The sequence below is a fragment of the Cyprinus carpio genome, chromosome B18 (assembly GCF_018340385.1).
Source record: "Cyprinus carpio isolate SPL01 chromosome B18, ASM1834038v1, whole genome shotgun sequence".
Classification (NCBI taxonomy): Eukaryota; Metazoa; Chordata; class Actinopteri; order Cypriniformes; family Cyprinidae; genus Cyprinus; species Cyprinus carpio.
Genome location: NC_056614.1, coordinates 23,732,802 through 23,752,133, shown reverse-complemented (window position 1 = coordinate 23,752,133; position 19,332 = coordinate 23,732,802). Strand labels below are relative to the sequence as shown.

The 19,332-nt window shown below is 34.6% G+C and overlaps 2 protein-coding genes across 3 annotated transcripts in view; both read left to right on the top strand.

The window, feature by feature from the left end:
• The window catches only part of LOC109109414 (Golgi apparatus protein 1), a 39,525-nt gene extending 35,877 nt beyond the window's left edge, over positions 1-3,648 (top strand). Inside the window, exon 26 of the mRNA XM_042744496.1 lies at positions 220-3,648. Within this exon, the coding sequence (XP_042600430.1) occupies positions 220-387 (168 nt within the window). The 3' untranslated portion in view covers positions 388-3,648. The remainder of the gene's footprint in view (positions 1-219) is intronic.
• A 2,442-nt stretch (positions 3,649-6,090) lies between these two features.
• LOC109110528 (zinc finger homeobox protein 3-like) overlaps positions 6,091-19,332 on the top strand; it is a 34,544-nt gene continuing 21,302 nt past the window's right edge. Inside the window, exons 1-2 of one of the 2 annotated variants that reach the window (XM_042744493.1) lie at positions 6,091-6,274; positions 6,476-6,528. The gene's annotated coding sequence lies outside the window, so the exon portion shown is untranslated. Of the gene's footprint in view, positions 6,275-6,475; positions 6,529-16,121; positions 16,421-19,332 lie in introns of those variants that run through there. The other variant, XM_042744492.1, reaches the window with a different exon arrangement.

Here is a 19,332-nt window from a genome sequence, read left to right as displayed (position 1 = left end):
ATTATTAATATTACTATAATTATTACTGTTCTTACAAATATATGTATGTACACAAACACATTTTTAGTAGATTATTTTTATTACTAAAGATGTTATACTTGATATTTAGTATTATTATACAGTATTTATGAACAACATTTCACTTTGAGAATGTACCCTAAAGAATGTTATGCCAGGTTTAGCAAAATTCCTTTTTTATGAGATCTAGTGATTTCCCAGGTGGCACCAGCTGAAGGTTTCTCGGACCTCGCTGCGCAAGTCATGACGTCACCTTCGAAGAACTACATCCTGCTCATGACTGCTCTGGCCGTGTCCATCCTCTTCCTCGTGGGGCTGTTGTGTGGCCGCATCACCAAACGTGTGACCAGAGAGCTGAAAGACAGGTAGAGCGAGGATGCCGCCCGTCCACCATTTCACGCGTCATTTCCTGCCCTCGCTGTTCTCTGGGAGCCGTCAGTGGACCTTCTGTGGGCAAGCCCATCCTGCCACTGAAACCCACCTCAATCCAAACCTTTGAAACGCTCCTCAGACAGGATCAAGATCGTTTTGGGACATTATGTCTTGAGTATATGTTTTTTATTTTTGTTTTGAGAGTGACAGCCTTACTTCTTGACTGTAAAATGGTCATGTGTCAATACAGTATTTTATCGTTGTATCTTTTTCCATTTTTTGACAACAATGGGGCTTTATTAGCAGCTTACATGAAAATTCGGAAGCCATTTTTTTATATTTGTTTTTCACTTCAGTTTTTTAAACCACAAGGTGGAATCACTTTGGGTGGGATTAGTTTTTGGGTGTCTCCTGAATGTTTTGGCACTGGGGAGCTAAGGTGGTTTTTCTAGTCTAATATGAAGAACTCTAATGATCTTGACATGAAACGGTGGTTTTTATTAGTCAGGACAAAGACGTTTAAGATACGTTAGACATTAAGTGCTAAACTTGCAAAGTATGACATATTACTAGATGGTTTGATTATCAAGGGCAAAGACAAACAGAATAATATTAAACACGTCTTTGAGTGAATCTCATTATGATCATGACAACTCCCCATGACAACTTGCATCTGCAAATTTCATTTTAGTCATTTTTTGAATTGCTGTAATACAGTATTTTCACTCTTTTGTTTTTTGATTTATTTAAATCGACAAAGGCAGTGCAACAAAAGAAAATAATGTTATGTCATATAATTTTCTTTAAGCACAATTTAATGTTTATTATGGTCTGAAATATGACAAACATGGTCTTGGACTGGTTTTGTGAGATTCCCCTACTGATATGAGAATTATAAACATCTGGTTTGCACATTAATAATGCATTAGACATTAAATGCTTAATATACGAAGAGTGCGAAATTCAAACAGACCTGTAGCTCTGTCGGAAAGTTTAATGATAAAGATGGTTTGATTGTCCAGAGCCAAGTTTCCTGCGGACCAACGTTGTGACCGAACAGGACTGTACACCCTGTTAGATGTATTTTTTTCAGAGGTACTTTGAATGTTCACAGGACGATTGCACTTTTTTGATGTTTTGTTATGTTTGGCTTAAGCCTTATTTATTGTTTACAACAAATGTGCTGATCTTGGTTTCAAATTTGCGTGCCTCTGTGCATGCGTGCGTGCAAGCGTGTGTGTGTAGAGATAAATGTTTTAGAACTTATTTCATAGCTATGTTCTAATGTTGCCTTCTCTTTCTCTGTCATACCAGTGAAAGGAAACATTCATTAGTCCCCATGGATGGTGGCTCTGTATTTTTTCAAAGCTGAACCCACAGACATCTCTAACATGAAAAGAATGACATACTTGTCTTTTTAATTTGTTATTGAGTTACTCTGACAATAACTGTGATGATTATATGCATAACATCTGACATACAAAATACAAATGACAAACGAATACAAAAGGTTTTTCTAAAAGTCGATGCATGCTTTTTTTTCCCCAGATCTCCTTCTGTATAACCTCATATCTGCTTTGCTTTGGGAAAATGTAATTGGGCGATTCTCATGAAATCCTGTTCAGGTCACATTTTACCCCAAAATAAAATTAAAATAATAATAATAATTAATCAGTATTTTTACAGATAAACCAGTTGTCATGGAAATAATAATGCAAAAACAGAATATATACACACACACATGAAATATGATCAAAATTTCATTTTTATTTTGCACTATTATTTAGATGGGTTTTGTGGGATTCACCCTTTCATTTTCTTGACAAAAGCTGAACTGCTATAGAGGAGTTTTCTATGGGTTCAGTTGTCTAAATCCATGCACATTTGTATGTGGTGTCTCTCAAAGAGTGTGCAAAGCTCTAAGGAACTAATTTATCCACTGTCCTTGTATCAAAGGGATAGTTCACCCAGAAATGAAAAATCTGTCATCAAAACCAAACCATATGCATTTATTTCTTCTGCTCAACGCAGTATTTTGAAGACATTTCAGTTCGAGTTAACTACTTGTATTTTTGTCCATACAATAGAAGTCAATGGGTACCAAAACAGTTTAGTTACCAATATTCTTCAAAATATCTTCTTTCGGGTTTCACTGATAGGTTTGACACAACACTGAGTGCGAGTAAATGAATTTTCATTTCTGAGTGCACTATCCCTTTAATAGATTCACAAATTTGGGAACAGATTTGTACATTTGAATATTTAGCTTCGGAGCTGGAGAGGCCACAGGTACACTGCTTACCTCTAGCATTGATGACCTCAATGTTATTCTGTAAATAATAGATCTAATGTGCAAATCGCAGACAGTGTCCCAGATTTCTGGTTGATTGAAATTTGGACTGTATAATTCTACTGATCATATGATCATGTTTGACTATATATTGTAGATAAGTAAATGTTAAAAGTTACGTTATTCCAAATATATTTCTGCTAATTCATGTTTTTTGAGACTGGTCATGATGGGCTGTTTTGGTTTGACTGGTTCATTCTTTTTTGTTTCTTTACTATTTTACATATAACTGTTTTATAGTGGGTTTTTATCACATTAGACTAAAAAAATAAATATAAAAATCACAAAGCTGACAGTGATGGGTCATAGATCAAAACTCAAAGTGAGCCTGTGTTCTGTTCGGTCTGGACTCTGTACTAGTGTGGAACATAAGTGATCCTTAAACAGTTTTGGAGGAGGTGCATGGAATATCAAGTCTTTCCAACTCTTACAACTAGTATACTTGCTTTCTCTTTTAAGAAAAAATAATTTAGCTTGGACAATGTTTTTTTAATACCTTTTTTTTTTTTAATTGCGCACAATTCACGTTGCCAGAGATTTTCGGATTCAGGCAAAAGACCGTTTTTGTTTCTTTGTGTGGAGGAGCATCTTTTGAAGCCGAAAGCAAAATCTGGTGACACTGCAGATCATAGTGCAGAGCCAGAGATGATCCTGCTTTGTTTAAAATGGCCTTTCTCTGCTCCTCTGAACTGTAAGCGGCTCCAGCGTCTGCTGGACAGCAGTTTGTCATGTTTCACATGAACTGCAAATGGACTAAACATCGTAAAAAAGGTTATGGCTGTGATATTTTCTCAGTTTCTTCATTTTGCTATGTAACATTAATGTGACAAATCAGACTTTTTGTTGGTTTCCCTAATTCTGTACAGATAAATGATCAGTTTAATAAAATGCTGTGGATTTTCTTAGCATTCTGTTTCGTCTCCAGTTTTGTTTTATTCATACAGTATGTGACTGAGAAAACATGATTATTAATGTAGTTTATCATATTCAGCTAAACAAAAATTACAAAATTATATTTATATTATTATTAATTTAATTCAGAGTCCATGCCACATGCCATACGTTGACAATGTTTTTAGAACAAACTTGTTTTCTAAAGCAAATTCAAGGGATTTTTTTTTTTTTTTTTTTTTTTTTTGCTGAGAATGTACTCGTCCTCAGGCCATTCAGTTTGTTTTATCATTGGAACAGTTTTGGAGAAATGTAACATTCCATCACTTGTTCACCAATGGATCCTCTGCAGTGAATGGGTGCCGTCAGAATGAGAGTCCAAACAGCTGATAAAAACATCACAATAATCCACAAGTAATCTTTTTGACTTTTAAGTTTTTATCAGCTGTTTGGACTCTCATTTTGACGGCACCCATTCACTGCAGAGGATCCATTGGTGAGCAACTGATGGAATGCTCAATGTTGTCCAGGTTTGTTCTGATGAAGAAACAAACTCATCTACATCTTGAGCTTTTCTCCTTACATCAACATGTCATAAATGCCACCTATTTAAAAGAAGACACTATAAAAGAACATCTGCATTTATCTATGGTTCTAACTAAAAGAACTAATTAATCACAGATGAGTTTAGGATGTCTCATTACAGTCAGTTCATATGGTTAAAGATGATCTTTTTTAATTTTTTAATTTTGTTTTTTAAAGGGGCTTCTTTACAAAAAGAATTCAGTTTGAATCCAACTGAACACACATGACGATTACTAATACAACTGTACCAGGCCTCAGGATTGCTGTCACTTGAGCCGCTGCCATCAATTATTATGATAATGAAATACTCCATGTATAAAATAATGAGGCACTTGTCTTAGTCAAAGCCAGTCTTCCTCTGCATTAAGAGGCTTATGTAACCCAGGAGGACCTGGATAATGAGAGTCCCAGAACTCAAACTGGCATAACATGAATATCAGAATGTCTTAGTATGTGGTTTGTCTCCTTTGGCTTTAGCAGCACTGGAGCTGCACAAAACCTGATGATGATGTTCACCAGCATGATTCGAGATGATCCACAGAGCATCAGGGAAGAAAGAACATCTGATTATCTGTGCAAAGAGTCACATGATCAATTCCTATTTGATTAGCCACCTGGAAACAGAGCTGAAATGTGTATTTTGGTTTACTTTACGTCATAGTGTTTCTTTGCTTTAAATGTTTCAAAATTCTAAAACGGTTTTTGAATTCCAGTCTTTTGGAGCCAAGAAATCTCAGTGGCATTATATTTATTCAGTCTTTCAAACAATCTAAAACATTTTTCGACGAAGCCTACACATCTTTATAATTGCCTTGAAAGCTGTCAACTAAACTTGTGAATTCGATCATCAGCCAAGTCAGATCAAGTGTTGCTTTTATTGCCACCTAGTGGTGTTTGGACTGAAATACTAATACTAAATGTGGCCAAGGTTTGTGATGGACCAACGGGCAAAGATTAATAGCATCAATCCAGAATGGCTTAGATATAAATAACTTCTGGACAGCCATAAACGTCAACTAATTCATTACCCACTAGTCATCCATCCATCCATCCATCCATCCATCCATCCATCCATCCAGAATTACCAAGAGCAAGAGGTCGATACTGTCTGTCCTGCAGGCTGTTCAGCCTTCATTTTTCTTTCTTTTTTGCAGAACGGACATCAAGGACGGATTTAGCCAATATGATGAAACATGGAACTTTTTTTTTTTTGTTTTATTATCGGTGGATATATCTGTATATAGTGCAATATCTGAGATGATGTAATTCGTATATCCAGGCAATATTCTTAAAAAAAATATAAGACAATGCTTTAATAGATAGATAGGGACAATTTTTATACTGCATTATCTAATATAAGACAGCCTATGCAGGGTGGACACCAAAAAAAGATTTTTTGTTACAAAAACTTACCAATATACAACAAACAATCTATACAGGCTTAAAAAAGATATTAACAACATTACATTTCTTTCTTTCTTTCTTTCTTTCTTTCTTTAGTTTGTTCCAAAAGGTTTCATTGTAAAACAAATAATAGCATAACAATTGCATGTATTCTTTACTTTGCAACATGTCTTTCTCAAAAGAAAAAAGCACATCAATTACAAAGATTTCTATCATATACCATATAGTTTTCTGTTAATATAGGTTTCTAAATCCTTCCAAAATAATGAGTAGAACATCTACACACAAATGCAAAGGTGTTTATTTAGTCTTTTTTCTACATGTAGTGTCACCTTTTTTTCTAAGCCCCGCCTTCAGAAGACATGTCAGCCAACCCGATGTCTGCACACACCTGACTATGTGACAGGCAGAGAAAGCTTCTTATTGGCTATAAACCCTTTTGTTGTGTACAATGCCTTGGCCTGCTGCAGTGGCACGTTTGTTTTCTCAGTACACCTATTTCAGTGATATCAGTCAAGTAAAAGGGGAATTTTATGTGCGGTGCTTCAAAAAAGCATCTTTAAGACATAACCTTTGGTTTCTGGTGGAGTTGTCAAGTCAAATTTACTTCCAAACATTTAAATCTGGTTTAGGATACACAGAGAAGCATGGCAGGTGTGTTTCTCTCCATGTTGTATGGTTTCAATATCAATCAGTCAAAATAAAATGTAGTCTTTGTGATTTTAGTTAGTTTGTAGTTAGCAAACTAACTCGTTAGTCTAGATCAGCATGCTGTTAAACGATTTCCCTGATAGCTATAGCCAGCTGGTTACATGAATGAGTTTGACAGTCATCATCTTCTCATTCCTTGTGCAGTTTTGGTGCCCAATGGACGAAAGAAAGTTAAAAGGGTTTGGAACAAAATGAGGGTGAGTATATGATGACATTTTCATTTTTACATTATACAGTGTGTGTGTGTGTGTGTGTGTGTGTGTGTGTGTATATATATATATATATATATATATATATTTAATGCAAAGTAGTTTATTGTATAAATTTTGGATTGATGGAGTTTTGCTTATATGTCCCCTTCATCCACTTTCCAGCAGGGGCATGAATGGTTAATATGATTACATTTTGGCACAGTTTGCTGGTTTTTTCACAGTATTGATTTTGGTGGCATGTTTAATATATTGTAGTCTGGTGATAACCGGTTGAGTTTGTTCCTCTCTACAACAAAATGATCAGTTATTTGATTGTTAGCCTCATTGAGTTTCATGTGTAACTTTTTTAAATATAGTGATAAATGCTTATGTGTCGTTGTTATTGCTTTAATGCTTTTTTATATCAATTGGCATTTCTTACTGAAAACCCAGGAGACACAATGCACAAATTCAACAATTAATTAAGCATTGAAAGCCATTCAAAGTATGTGAAAGAATATATCATAATTCATATTTTATATGATCTGCTTGCAGTTAATCAGTTTTAATGACTCACTTTAATGAACCTTATTCGATTAATGCAAAATTGTAAACAGTTGAATTATACTATTTCTTTAATATTACGTAGTTATAGGCTACTATACCGTTTTAACTTTAGTAACAAATTATCAGTTCAAGAAAAACGTACTTTAATTTATCTACAAAATTTTCATGATTCAACAAAACAGTGAAGAAAATGCATGTTTTCCCAATGAAACATGAGGTGTATTGTGACTGATCAGTTGTTTCAGTCGTGTAGTTGTTCTTTGCTCCAGCAGATGGCGCTCTGTGTACAGACTTTACTCACTTATTTTTCATTTGAAACAGGAGCTCGGGTAATTTCTCACTCTGTCAGTGAGTTTAACATATAGTTTATGTTAGATACATATAAACCCCAAATTCTGCAATAAAACGTTTTCGGATGCATTCGCTGTTAATTCCAGTCGACCTTTAAATCTTCCCCATCTGGAACAGTTCTTGTCGTTTTATTTGCTTTCTCAAATTTCGGTTTCTTGGCTTTAAAGCTGTAATCTAAGTTTGCCATATTTATTGATGATTTGTCTGAATCTAACTATCCAAAAACGCATGTTTATTTGCCTATATCTAAGCAATCCTAGATTAGTCTTGTCTGCCCTTCGAATTATTATTTTTTACACCGTTTTTATTCCCCTGTGTAGAAGTACTGCTTTAATCTTAAATCATGGGACGCGTATTTGCTTTCTTTAACTAGTAATTTGAGCATGCATGTCTTTGGAGACGTTGCATTTGTGGAAGGGACGCATTTTACATTGTTCAGATATCCTATTTATCAACAAGAAGTAGTTATTGGTGCTTGATATTCACTGTTTGTTAGAATTATTAATATTTTGTTTAATTGTAGTATGTATAACATGGGCAATATTATAAAGTGGTAGCAAAAATAATTCCTTGGGATGGTAACAGATTTGTGTGTGTGTGAGGGGCAGATAAACACATCGGGCTGCTCTGGCTTTTGTCCTGGGGTCGTGCACTTGACCTTTTGTCTGAACTGCAAACAGCTGCTGCATCACGAGCTCTTCTGACACTGTCTCCAGATATAAGAGCACTATAGAGAAATCAGTGACCAGCGGCTTTGACATGGTTCAAATTCAGAGACTTGTGCACTTCATTAAAAAAGTTATTGAGATTGAGTCGAATGACACGCATTCACACTGTTTACGTGAAGCATTAGAGGATTTTATAAGGCTCAGTATTAGAGATTTTTAAATCTTGAATCGAGTCCTACTGAGATTCTTTCTTTCTTTCTTTCTTTCGTTGTAACCAATTTAATTCTGCGTTTATTTCAAACGAATTAATATTGCGAGAATGCAATGGACGCGAATATATGACGATGCATTTATGATTTTGTAAAACCAATTGCATTTATGATTTTGTAAGAGTCATAGGCCTATGTCTTAAACCTTTTGATTCGTCTAAATAAACCTTTTAATAAATAACGATTAACATTTGGATTACACAACAGAAGGTGGTTTTGTTGGTGAGAAGAACAGGATGAAGATGAACTTTTAAAATATTTTCCAAATACATGACTGACGCATGTTCACAAGAAATATGACCTCATACAAAATATAGCCTAGGCTAAGCTTCAAAATAGGTTAATAAGCGCATAGCGTAAATAGCCTATAATTGTCATTTTATATTTATTCAGAATTAAGTTGAAGCTGTATTAAGAACGAATGAGCGTCTTATTGACATGAAGGTTATTTTATTCTCATTTTACCAGCTGTAAGTAATATAGTTGTAGCAGTAGTAGTAGTAGTATAATAATGATAATTAAAGCAGAAGAGCATAACGTGTTAAATATAGGCTGCTTTAAAAGATTTGCCTAAAATTTGAATGTTAAAATGTTAGTTGCTGAATCAAAGGCCCGATATCAAATTTTAATAAGCTACGAATCGCAATTATACGCTGCGTTTTAATTCAGAAGAGGCTGTATTACATTTCAGCACGTGGCACAGAGGTTAAAATGCATGAACATTAAAAAAAATATATTACATTTTTCAGGTAGAAGAAGAGGATTCACAAAGCCTGGTAATATTCAGACTGTAGTTTTCTGCGGCTTCTGTTCATTAAAATTTAGATTTTTTTTTCCGAAAAGCTGATCCTGTAATTTCTAATATAATTCGATCATGTACCAAAACATACTAACAACACACGTGAACGTGCTGTATCCAGATTTCTGTCTGCTTCTTTTTTCTATGAAGACAATAACGCGCAAAATCCGACAATTAGCCAAAACGCTTTAAAATATGGCATGATAGTCTGACATTAATCAAGGTATAAAATATAAAAAAAAATGCAGAGCTGTATAGATGTATACTAATATAATCTTCATTATTAAAATAGCACAGTACTTCAATGACCTTTCTGATCCTGTCAATGCGCAGTGATTTTAGGCCGGGGATTTCCAGTCAAGTTCATGTTCACAGCACGTGAGTCTCATATAGATTTTTATAGAAACACAAAAATAAAAGAAAGAAAGCTAAAGAACTTACTGTGGTTAAAATAAGAAGCTTGTTTTCAAAGGTTATTATAGCCTATACGTCATTTATTTTTTCAGGCTGTTATCAGTTTCTCATGCTCTATCAATTAAAGCAAGACATAAGGCCTGGTCTGAACACAAATACTAAGTACATATAAATGATGTAACAGAAAACAGTGTAAGTTAGGAAGCAATCATAATGAAAAGAAATGAAGTTTTCTACAGGAACAGATAGAAATTTATTTATATGGACTTACCTAAAAAATAAAAATAAAACAAAAAGCCACAACAGAGCAGAGGGCTTGTGGTTGTCCTGTGTGCTGATTTTTGAGAGGTCTGAGGAGCAGACGCTGTGAGACGGGGTGTCGGGCTGCTGTTTGAGGTTAAGGTCACGGGGTCAGCAGACAGACAGCAGTCAGGGGTTTTAACCGCAGCACATTGGATGTCATATGGAGGGCAGAAATTGGGTGGGTTAAATAAGGATTTACAATTCTATGAATAGCATCAAGATGCTTCAATCTCCACAATTTGACATTTTGAGCAGAGCTGTGAAGAGAGTAAATGTGATTTTTTTTTTTTTTCCATTAGCTACTGCAAGATTAAGATGAATTTTCTGTACAAATGTGTCCCAGAATTTTCTTTCTGAATTTCTTTCTCTGAATTCTGAATTAAATAGTACATTTGCATAATAAGAATGAGTTAAATATAAATTCATATCCATAAACAGCATCTGTGGCATTCAATATAAATATAATTGAATCATCCTGAAGTTTGTATAAAAACAGAATTCAGAATTTCTTGAATTTCAGATGATTTTCTATCTGCATTAATTGTGTCGATTTTGAGAGTTTGAAGTGTTTATATATTTTCCTCAGAATTCACTGAAGTACTTTCTATTTCAATAGCTACACTGAAAAAAAAATGTTGGTCTAAAAAACAATATTCACTCACAATAAATTTGCTAGTAGATTGTACAAACAATTACAAAGAATGGAAAGGAACACATTAAATTAAATGTGAAACTTTTAAGTAGAAAACTGTAGTAGTACATTTCTTGTAAAATGTATTATACAATAAATAAATAATTAAATATATTTAAGAAATACATAAAACACATTTTTTAAAACCTGCCAGAATAAAAGCTAACAATAATTTAAATCCAAATGACAGAGAATATTCATTATAATATAGATCAGTCTAATGTCATTCAATATAGTGGTATTTGACAGAATTTAAAGGCCTTTTTTATTCTGGATATAGTGTGAATAAACCTATAACTAACGTCTTAGAAAGTTAATACATGTCTAGACTGGACTACAGCATTTCAGGACAGTTGATTGAATCATTTATACATGCATATGTGTCATTTTTAGATGTGATTTTGTCAGTCCGTCTTTTTAGATTTTAGAGGCTCTGTGTTGAACCCTAGTCGTTCTCTCCAAAAACTCAAATAGAGGACCATGGTTGCCATATCAACCGGCCACCTGACGTGTTACTGTGGCAACAGCAGTATTAGACGGAAACCGCTTATTAGATGTCCCATCTAAGGGTGAGAAGGAGGGGTGAAGGTGGAGGGGTGGAGGGACATCTAGATTAAAAAAGAATGAAACAAGGAATAATACTGCCTACTAATGCTACTAGTAAAAAAGAGGAGAGACTGATAACAGCTAGTTTAAAATTGTGCAGCGGATATTAATTCCTTATAAGACTATTAACCCTTTCACTGCAGACCTGCTCCGAATAGAGCATCTTAAGACAGTGAGAGGCCCGCTGATATGGAGAGGGTGACAGGCAGTAGTGAAGTGTGTTGGAACAAATGCATATTGTTTGTGTCACACTCACAGTTTGAATGATTTTTAATAACTATGACAATTATAATATTGCTGAACAGTTAAGTGTAAGTAACCGTATTTCTGTTGTGAACTCCAGTGTTGGCAGTATCTTCAGAGGCGATCATCATTATCTCTCAATGTCAGAATACATATTAGAATTCAAGAATATTTAATTTTATTTATCCTAGAATAATTATTTATTCATAATTTTAAATATATTGACAGTAATGTCACACTCTGCTAAAACATTAACAGTGTTGCACTTTGACTATACTGTTATAATGTGTATTGTCAGTGCGTTTTATACAAACTTCTGGATAATTCTTTTTGATTGACAGCATGCCAGATGCTGCTTATGGATATGAATTGATATTTAACCCAAATATTTCTTATAAAAATTATAGCTTAATGTCCTTGTGTCTAACTGCATTTAAAAACTGAATTTTTTAGAATATATATACATATTCATACACACACACACACATCTTTTTTTTTGTATGATAAGAAGCTAAATATGCACTCGATAAGGAAACCAATTAATAATCAATAATAATAAGTATTTAGAAAGACACAAAGATATTCAATTAATTAGTAAACATCATTTCTGTCATTTACTTCAATGCTTTTTTAGAAGATTTCTATAATGATAAAGGATAAATATGCACTAGACAAGGAAATCAAATGTAAACTAAATAATGCACTTAAAATATCCTCATATTAAACACACAAAAGCAAGTTAGACTTTTGAAAGTAGCATATAGATATTCTATTATTTAATATGTATTTATGTGATTACTATTTTATTAGAAGAATTTTATGATGGCAAAGGATAAATACACATTAGACATGGAAATCAAATGTAAATAGAATAATGCACATAAATAATGCTGCTAAAAAGGCAAGTAAAGAATTAACATAACACATCAAGTACCCTGAGTGTGTGTGTGTGTGTGTTTAGAGTGTAGGGGTAATTAACCCACATTAGATTAATCTATGAGGGTGGCATTTGTATCACAATGAAAACAGTGACCCCCAGCACTGCCGTGGGGCACACAGACATATAGAGGTCTGGCAGCGGGCCAGACGCACACGCGTGCATAAACAAACATGCATGCATACACACACATTCACATAAGCAGCCGATATCCAAGGCTTTATGCGTTCAGATCCATCCATTACAGAAGTAAATATAGTGTGATTTCACTTCAAAACATGCAATTCTATTCTCCTAAAATGGGAAAATGTTTAGTGTTAAGTGTCATTTCTTAAAGACAACGCATCAGTTGTAGTGCATGATTTTGTATTGATTCCCAAGGCAACATTCAGTATTACAGAATCTAGCAAATCTGGGGTAAACATTCCCACTTGGATTATCCTAATAATTTCCTTCCAAAAGATTCAAATCCACAGTAGGATTTACCAGCTATTGAAACTTTACCCCGGATCAATAGTGACTGGATTTAGGGCTCTTGTGTTCTGCTATCCTCACAACCTCTGAAGATCCTGAACACAGGTATCACATCAGGAACATAAATAGGATTTCCCAGCAGACATGTATTATTCCAGTTCCTCTTTTCCAGCTGAGAAATAGTGTTTATGCAAAGTGGCTCGCACCGTGGCCCACATTCATGAAAAATGCCTTCCAGAAATGAGAGCTGCTTCTGGGGTGTTGAATTGTTTTACAAATAAATATATATTTAGCATGAGTCATGAAATGACAAATTTTCTTCAACAAGACCTGCGTTGCCGCCACCCGCATTTATGTAAAGCACCTTTTTTTTATTAATATTATTTTTTTAATTTTTTTGAATAGTAGGTATGAATAATTTAACTGAATTTTTGATTTACCTGTTCCATATAAAAGATTTAAGCAAATCCTTGATTTACAAAGATGGTTACGATAGAGCTCAACATGTTCTAATCTCTAAGATAAAATAATAAACAATAAGAAATACCATATTTTAAAGATGCTTCTTTTTGCAGGTAGATGCAAAGAAATTAAATACACTTTTTTTTTTTTGCTTAACTAATCTGCAAAATGTACACACTAACAAAGTGATTAAATGATCAAAACAATCATTTAATTAAGGTAAATAAGACATTGTTAGAATAAGACAAATAAATTGATTGATCATATTGACTGATAGACTCATATTATTTAATATGGAATATGGTAACATGTTTTGTCATTTATTCCCAAACTGTATTGTTTTTACAGACTTGATGTTGAAGTATAGCTAATAAATGTTGTTACTATAATTTTTGTATATTTAGACAACCCAAAGAGTCTCGTTTGCTTAATGCAGTTTTACACTGTGCTTTGTTATCTGTGCTGTATTATAAATCGATTACTTTGGCATTAACATTAAACGCATTGTTCAGTAAGAGAAATAGAAATATTCTGTTCTAGAAGCAGTTGAAAAATGATTGCAGCCATTAGGTGGCGCTGCAGAAGCACCTGCCTCTGCCATCACCTCATTTTGCTCATATGGTCATCGAGCACAGTTTTCCAGAGTCCTTGAAACATTCAAGTTGTTTTGAGACTACATGAAAAATAGATTTAAGATGAAAACCTTTTAATCATCACTCTGACGATCGGCGGGCATGTGGCAAAAACTAAGTTGCTTTTTTTTCACTCCTGCTTGAGAAGTCTTTGGTTCACAGACAGCATTTCATCTTTTTGCTTACGTACAAAACACCGTTGCTTATTTAAATAAGAAGCAGTATGTTTGTTTTACTGGATGTGTGTTAATTCTAAGCTTGCATATTGCTGTAATTAAGAAAAACAAGTATTATAAAACCCACCATCTCTCAGTGAGTGTGTTCCTGCAGATGGATGAATGCATGAATCAGAAGTTGTATTCAGCTGTTGGTCCATCTGTGGCTGATGAATTCTGTTCTTTTGTTCATAAAGGCTGTTCAAGGAAACGTCATTATATGGGCTTGAAAATGACCATGATAGCAGAATCTCAGCTGATGCACGTGTATAAATAATAAACTCTCCTATTTTATATAGGTGCATGGAAAATAACGGTTACTGCACTAAAGATTTCGTGATGCACAATATTTGTAAATTCACAACATTTAAAAATGCACAAATACACTGTGCTTGTATTATATGGGGATTGTCCCCCATGCAAATATATAATTCACGCATCATACTTTTGATTTATTTGATTATAATAAACTTAGAATATGGCAATGTGTGTGACCGATGGTACATGACAAGAATATTGGCTCATTTTGAACAAAAATGTTTAAAAAATATTTTTAATTGCTTCCTTTTTTTTCTTTACTATTTATATACTTTTAATTAATAGTAAAATAAGTGTTCGCTTGGGTTCTCCACTGCATAAGTTAAAGGAAAAAATACAATTACATATTTAAGTTAGAAATGACCACAAAATACATTTTCGTGCATATCAAGTAGCAAAGAACTTATTTATGTAATGCAGGGTCGGTTTTTATGACAAAACGGAAACGTTGACCATAACAGCTCGACAGTCATTCAAGCACGCGCGTGCACGGACACACACACTCTCACACACACATTCACAAAGAACACAAAAGAATTATCATGACAAAAGACACAAGTAAAGTGAAAAACACTTCAGCACTCGCTCCTTTCATGTAGAAGTTTTAATGGCAACAATTTTCTTCCTGCTCACAGATGAAACATATGCCATGTGCTACTGGTAAAATATTGATGCGATTATTATTGAGATGTGTGTATGCTCCTTTTACTCGACCTTAAAGATGTTTTTCATACAGGCTATTTATATAATCATTTTAAATGTGTTTTACACAAAATTGTAATACGCTGGACATATTATTTCCTTTGGAATATTTTACGAATGTGTTGTTGATTTGTTGTTGTTATCATTATTATTATTAAAAATTAATAATAATAACACGTATTATTTATTACATTTTCATTTTATTTACACAATATAATCTCAGAAATCCACTATTTAAAATAGGTTCAGAAGATTTAAAAAATATATATATTTATTTTACGCAACGCTTTGATGGAGAGACGCTGGGAATCAACAATATACACTCATAAAAAGCGATTTTTACATTTATTTTATTTAAACATAAATATTAAATTTCTGTTTATATTTATGTATTTATTTCCGAACAACGACGACTGCTAGAATAAACCGCTCTATTGTGATAAGTTTATACATTTTACATTTGCATTTATTGTATGAAACATCGTATTCAGCTGCATTTCTATCCAATTTACAATCACTAAATCGATATAATATTTCAAACTCTAATGCACTTCTTAAACTTTCCACGAGCCCTATTAATTGACATTTTTTTATATAGGCTATATTAATAGTATGATTTTTAGAGCATGCATAATTATATGATTATAATAAAACATTGCGGTCACTTCTCCACTGCACAGGCTACTCATCATGTAAGTATTAAAGATTTCTGTGAATGTTTGTTTTCGCTCCCAATCAACTGGCTTCTCATTTCACGGCAACTTTGCTGTTTTATCCTCCTCTTTATTGTTTGTTGTTTATGTGCAAATGTAAAATTGTCCTATAGTCTAATTCCATCACTTCCCCCCTCTCTCCTCCCTACATCCCCCTCCTCTCTCTCTCTCTCTCTCTCTCTCTCTCTCTCCCATCCTGGAATCTTATTGATCCAGGAGGAGCTAATTATCTCTTCCCCTCGTGACTGTGTAATCAGCACATGCGCAGTGTGTTAATTCCAGCCATTTTTTGCACGAAAGTAATTAGCAGGAATAAAGACCGGACTGTTTTTTTTTCACTCTCTCCTCCTTTCTCGAACCGAAGACAGGGCGCGTCTGTCGTCTGCAGAACAACCAAAAACAACCCCTTTTAAATGCTTTAAGAAACAGTCAAATACCTCGTTTAACTTTAGCAGCATGATGTGTGAACGCATGCATCTGCGCGAATGGGATCTATAAACGTGTTTACTGGAATACAAAGCGACGCGTCCAAATGTAAGTTTGTATCCGATGACTGTTCTTCACCGATACAGTTGATTCTCTGCTCATTTTACGCATTTGTTTACGCAGCAAGTATAAACAGTAATGAACTACATAATGCAGGATTATTTTGCACGACTGCTTGTTTTTGCTATTTTTCTTTACTAGTTACTGTCATGACATGTTTATGACACATTCGCGAATGGAGAGCGCGTCCTGTTCACTTTCTTTGATGTCACCGTCTTTCGCGAGTTGAGTTTTAAGTTAGAAGATCTCCTTCTGGTGGTCTCCTACCTGTTTTCTCCAAGAGTTGTCGCCCTTTTTTTAGGTGCTTAAGAAAAAGACCGAAAAGCGTAAAGTAACGTCCTTTGTGTGTGTGGTTTTGCTTTGACGAGAGCTCTTGTTGCTGTTCTGCATGTCAACACTGATGCATCAGGCTCGTTTTTAGCGAATGCATCAGTATTGGTTCGCGCTACGAGTCCAGATCTTCCGTGCAGCGATGCGATACGAAGTAGCTATCCGAAGCCTCTGTGCGTCCTTCGCGTCGCGACGCACTTGCGCGTATATTATTTATAAAGATACGCGGACTCAAAGGTGTAACTTTTTGGTTTTGCGTCTGAAATGAAGCGAAGAGCGTGTAAGAAGAAGAATTAAGATGGCCCTGATGTCCTGGGCATGTTTGGTCAAGCCTGCTTGGACTTATTCTTTTTAAACTGTGTGTGTGTGTGTGGGTGGGTGGGTGTGTTGTCCCAAGAAGTTAGGTAAATATAATAAAACCTAAAAGTGACTTTACATTCTAAAATGCAAAAATAAATTCTAATTTTATTTAAATAAAGTTTATGGTATGTCTGTGTGTTTACAAACACACAGAAGAGAAAAAAATATTTCTAGAAATGATCAATGATGAAATGATTCATAAAGTTAACATTTTTTATTGGTTGTGTATGTGGTAATTTTAATTATTATATTTATTAAATCTGTACAAATATATAGTATACCCTGTTTAGATAAACATGTTGTTTGAGCGTGTGTGTGTATGTGTGTGTGCGTGTGTATGTGTGTGTGGATTCGCTTGTGTGTGACCGACTGACCGTGTGTTTGGGTATTGTTTTTTCGGTCCTTTTGTGAATCTGTCACACTGTGACAAATAGTTTCTTTTTTATTCATTATATAATAGTTTTTGGCTTAATAGATGAATAGCTTGTTTTTGAGCAGCTGGGCTCATAAAAGCAAGCACTGATTTCAGGCTTGATTTAGAAACATAAACATTTTTTGAGAGTACCTTAATTAGTCATTTAGCTCCTTAATGTTTAAATATTCACTTTTAGAAATGAAATAAATACAACTTCACATTTCTAGGTATAAAATCAGTGCTTACCCTGGAGTAACCAGTTCTACAGCGAGAAAATAAACACAGAGCTTGAGAAGCAGACACAAATGAAGTGAGCACAGACTCTTTCTTCTGAGAACGCATACAAACACAAGGAGATGGTGTGGGGCAAAAGAGGATTGGCTCACAGGTCAGAGTTCACAGTGTTAGGGAACTGGGTGAAAGGAAGAAGATGGGATGAAAGGGCACAGCGAGAGGAGAGAAAAGTGGACTCTGCAGGGTAGCGGTGTCAAACAGATAGTGCTGAGCCAATGAGAGGGTTTGAAGGAAATTGTTCACAATAGGGTTTCGTTGAAGCATTTCTTTTACTGCATTAACCAAATTTAGTGGATGCACTGTAAAATATTAGAATATACATGATAAAGTTGACCCTGGAGCACAAAACCAGTCATAAGTCGCATGGGTATATTTGTAGCAATAGCCTAAAAATACACTGTATGGGTCAAAATTAACGCTTTTTCTTTTATGCCAAAAATCATTAAGATATTAAGTAAAGATCATGTTCCATGAAAATATTTTGTAAATGTGTAAATGTAAACTTAATTTTTGATTAGTAATATGCATTGCTAAGGACTTAATTTGAACAACTTTAAAGGCAATTTTCTCAATGTTTATATTTTATATTTTGCACCCTCACCAGATTTTGTTTTATATCGGTCAAATATTGTTATATCCTAACAAACCATACATCAAGGGAAAGCTTATTTATTCAGCTTTTAGATGACATTTTTAAAAAATTTACCCTTATGACTTGTTTTGTGATCCAGGGTCACAAATGTTTATTTTTGTCACTCATATACAATCAGAAAAAATATAATGGTCACATTTTAAGGTGTGTATGTAGATTTTTTTGTTTATTCGATGTGTTAGTGTAGTGCTTAACCTTGCAGGACAGTGTAAAGATTGTGTAGACATTGTTGGGTTTGTAAATAAGGTGTTGCAGCATCTGAATAATAAATTGTGTGCGTTCGTTTGTGAGTCTGTGTGCACACACTGCCTTCAGGGTTTGACTTTTTCTGTTTATCATAATAATAGCTGGGGTTGTGAAGAAGTGAGGCACATCGGCAGATCAGTCACTAAGGCCTCTCAAGCACACACACACACACACACACACACTCACTCACTCGCACACATGGAGACACACACACATACACAGCCAGAGAACAATGCAAGGGGGCCCAGCCTGTCAGTTCAAATTCTGCTCTCCATCCACGCCTTAAACAGACTCTGTGTGTGTGTGTGTGTGTGTGGAGGGGAGAAATGAGGGTGATCAGTGATTCTGCCTCACCTCCGCGTTACTGTCAACTCTCACCAGAATTCACTGCAAATATTGAACTATATTACACTGTCTGCTTTAGTCCAGGCAGAAGGAGGTGGGTGCTGTTTGCTGTGGCTGTTGAATATATAGATTGTGGGTATAGTTTATAAAAGGTGCATAAACTGCAGTCATGCAAAGGTCAATGGAATTGTTGAACACCTTTTCTCGGAAATGGACTGGAAATGGAGACAGACAGATTTTGCAGAGTGTTTTCAAATA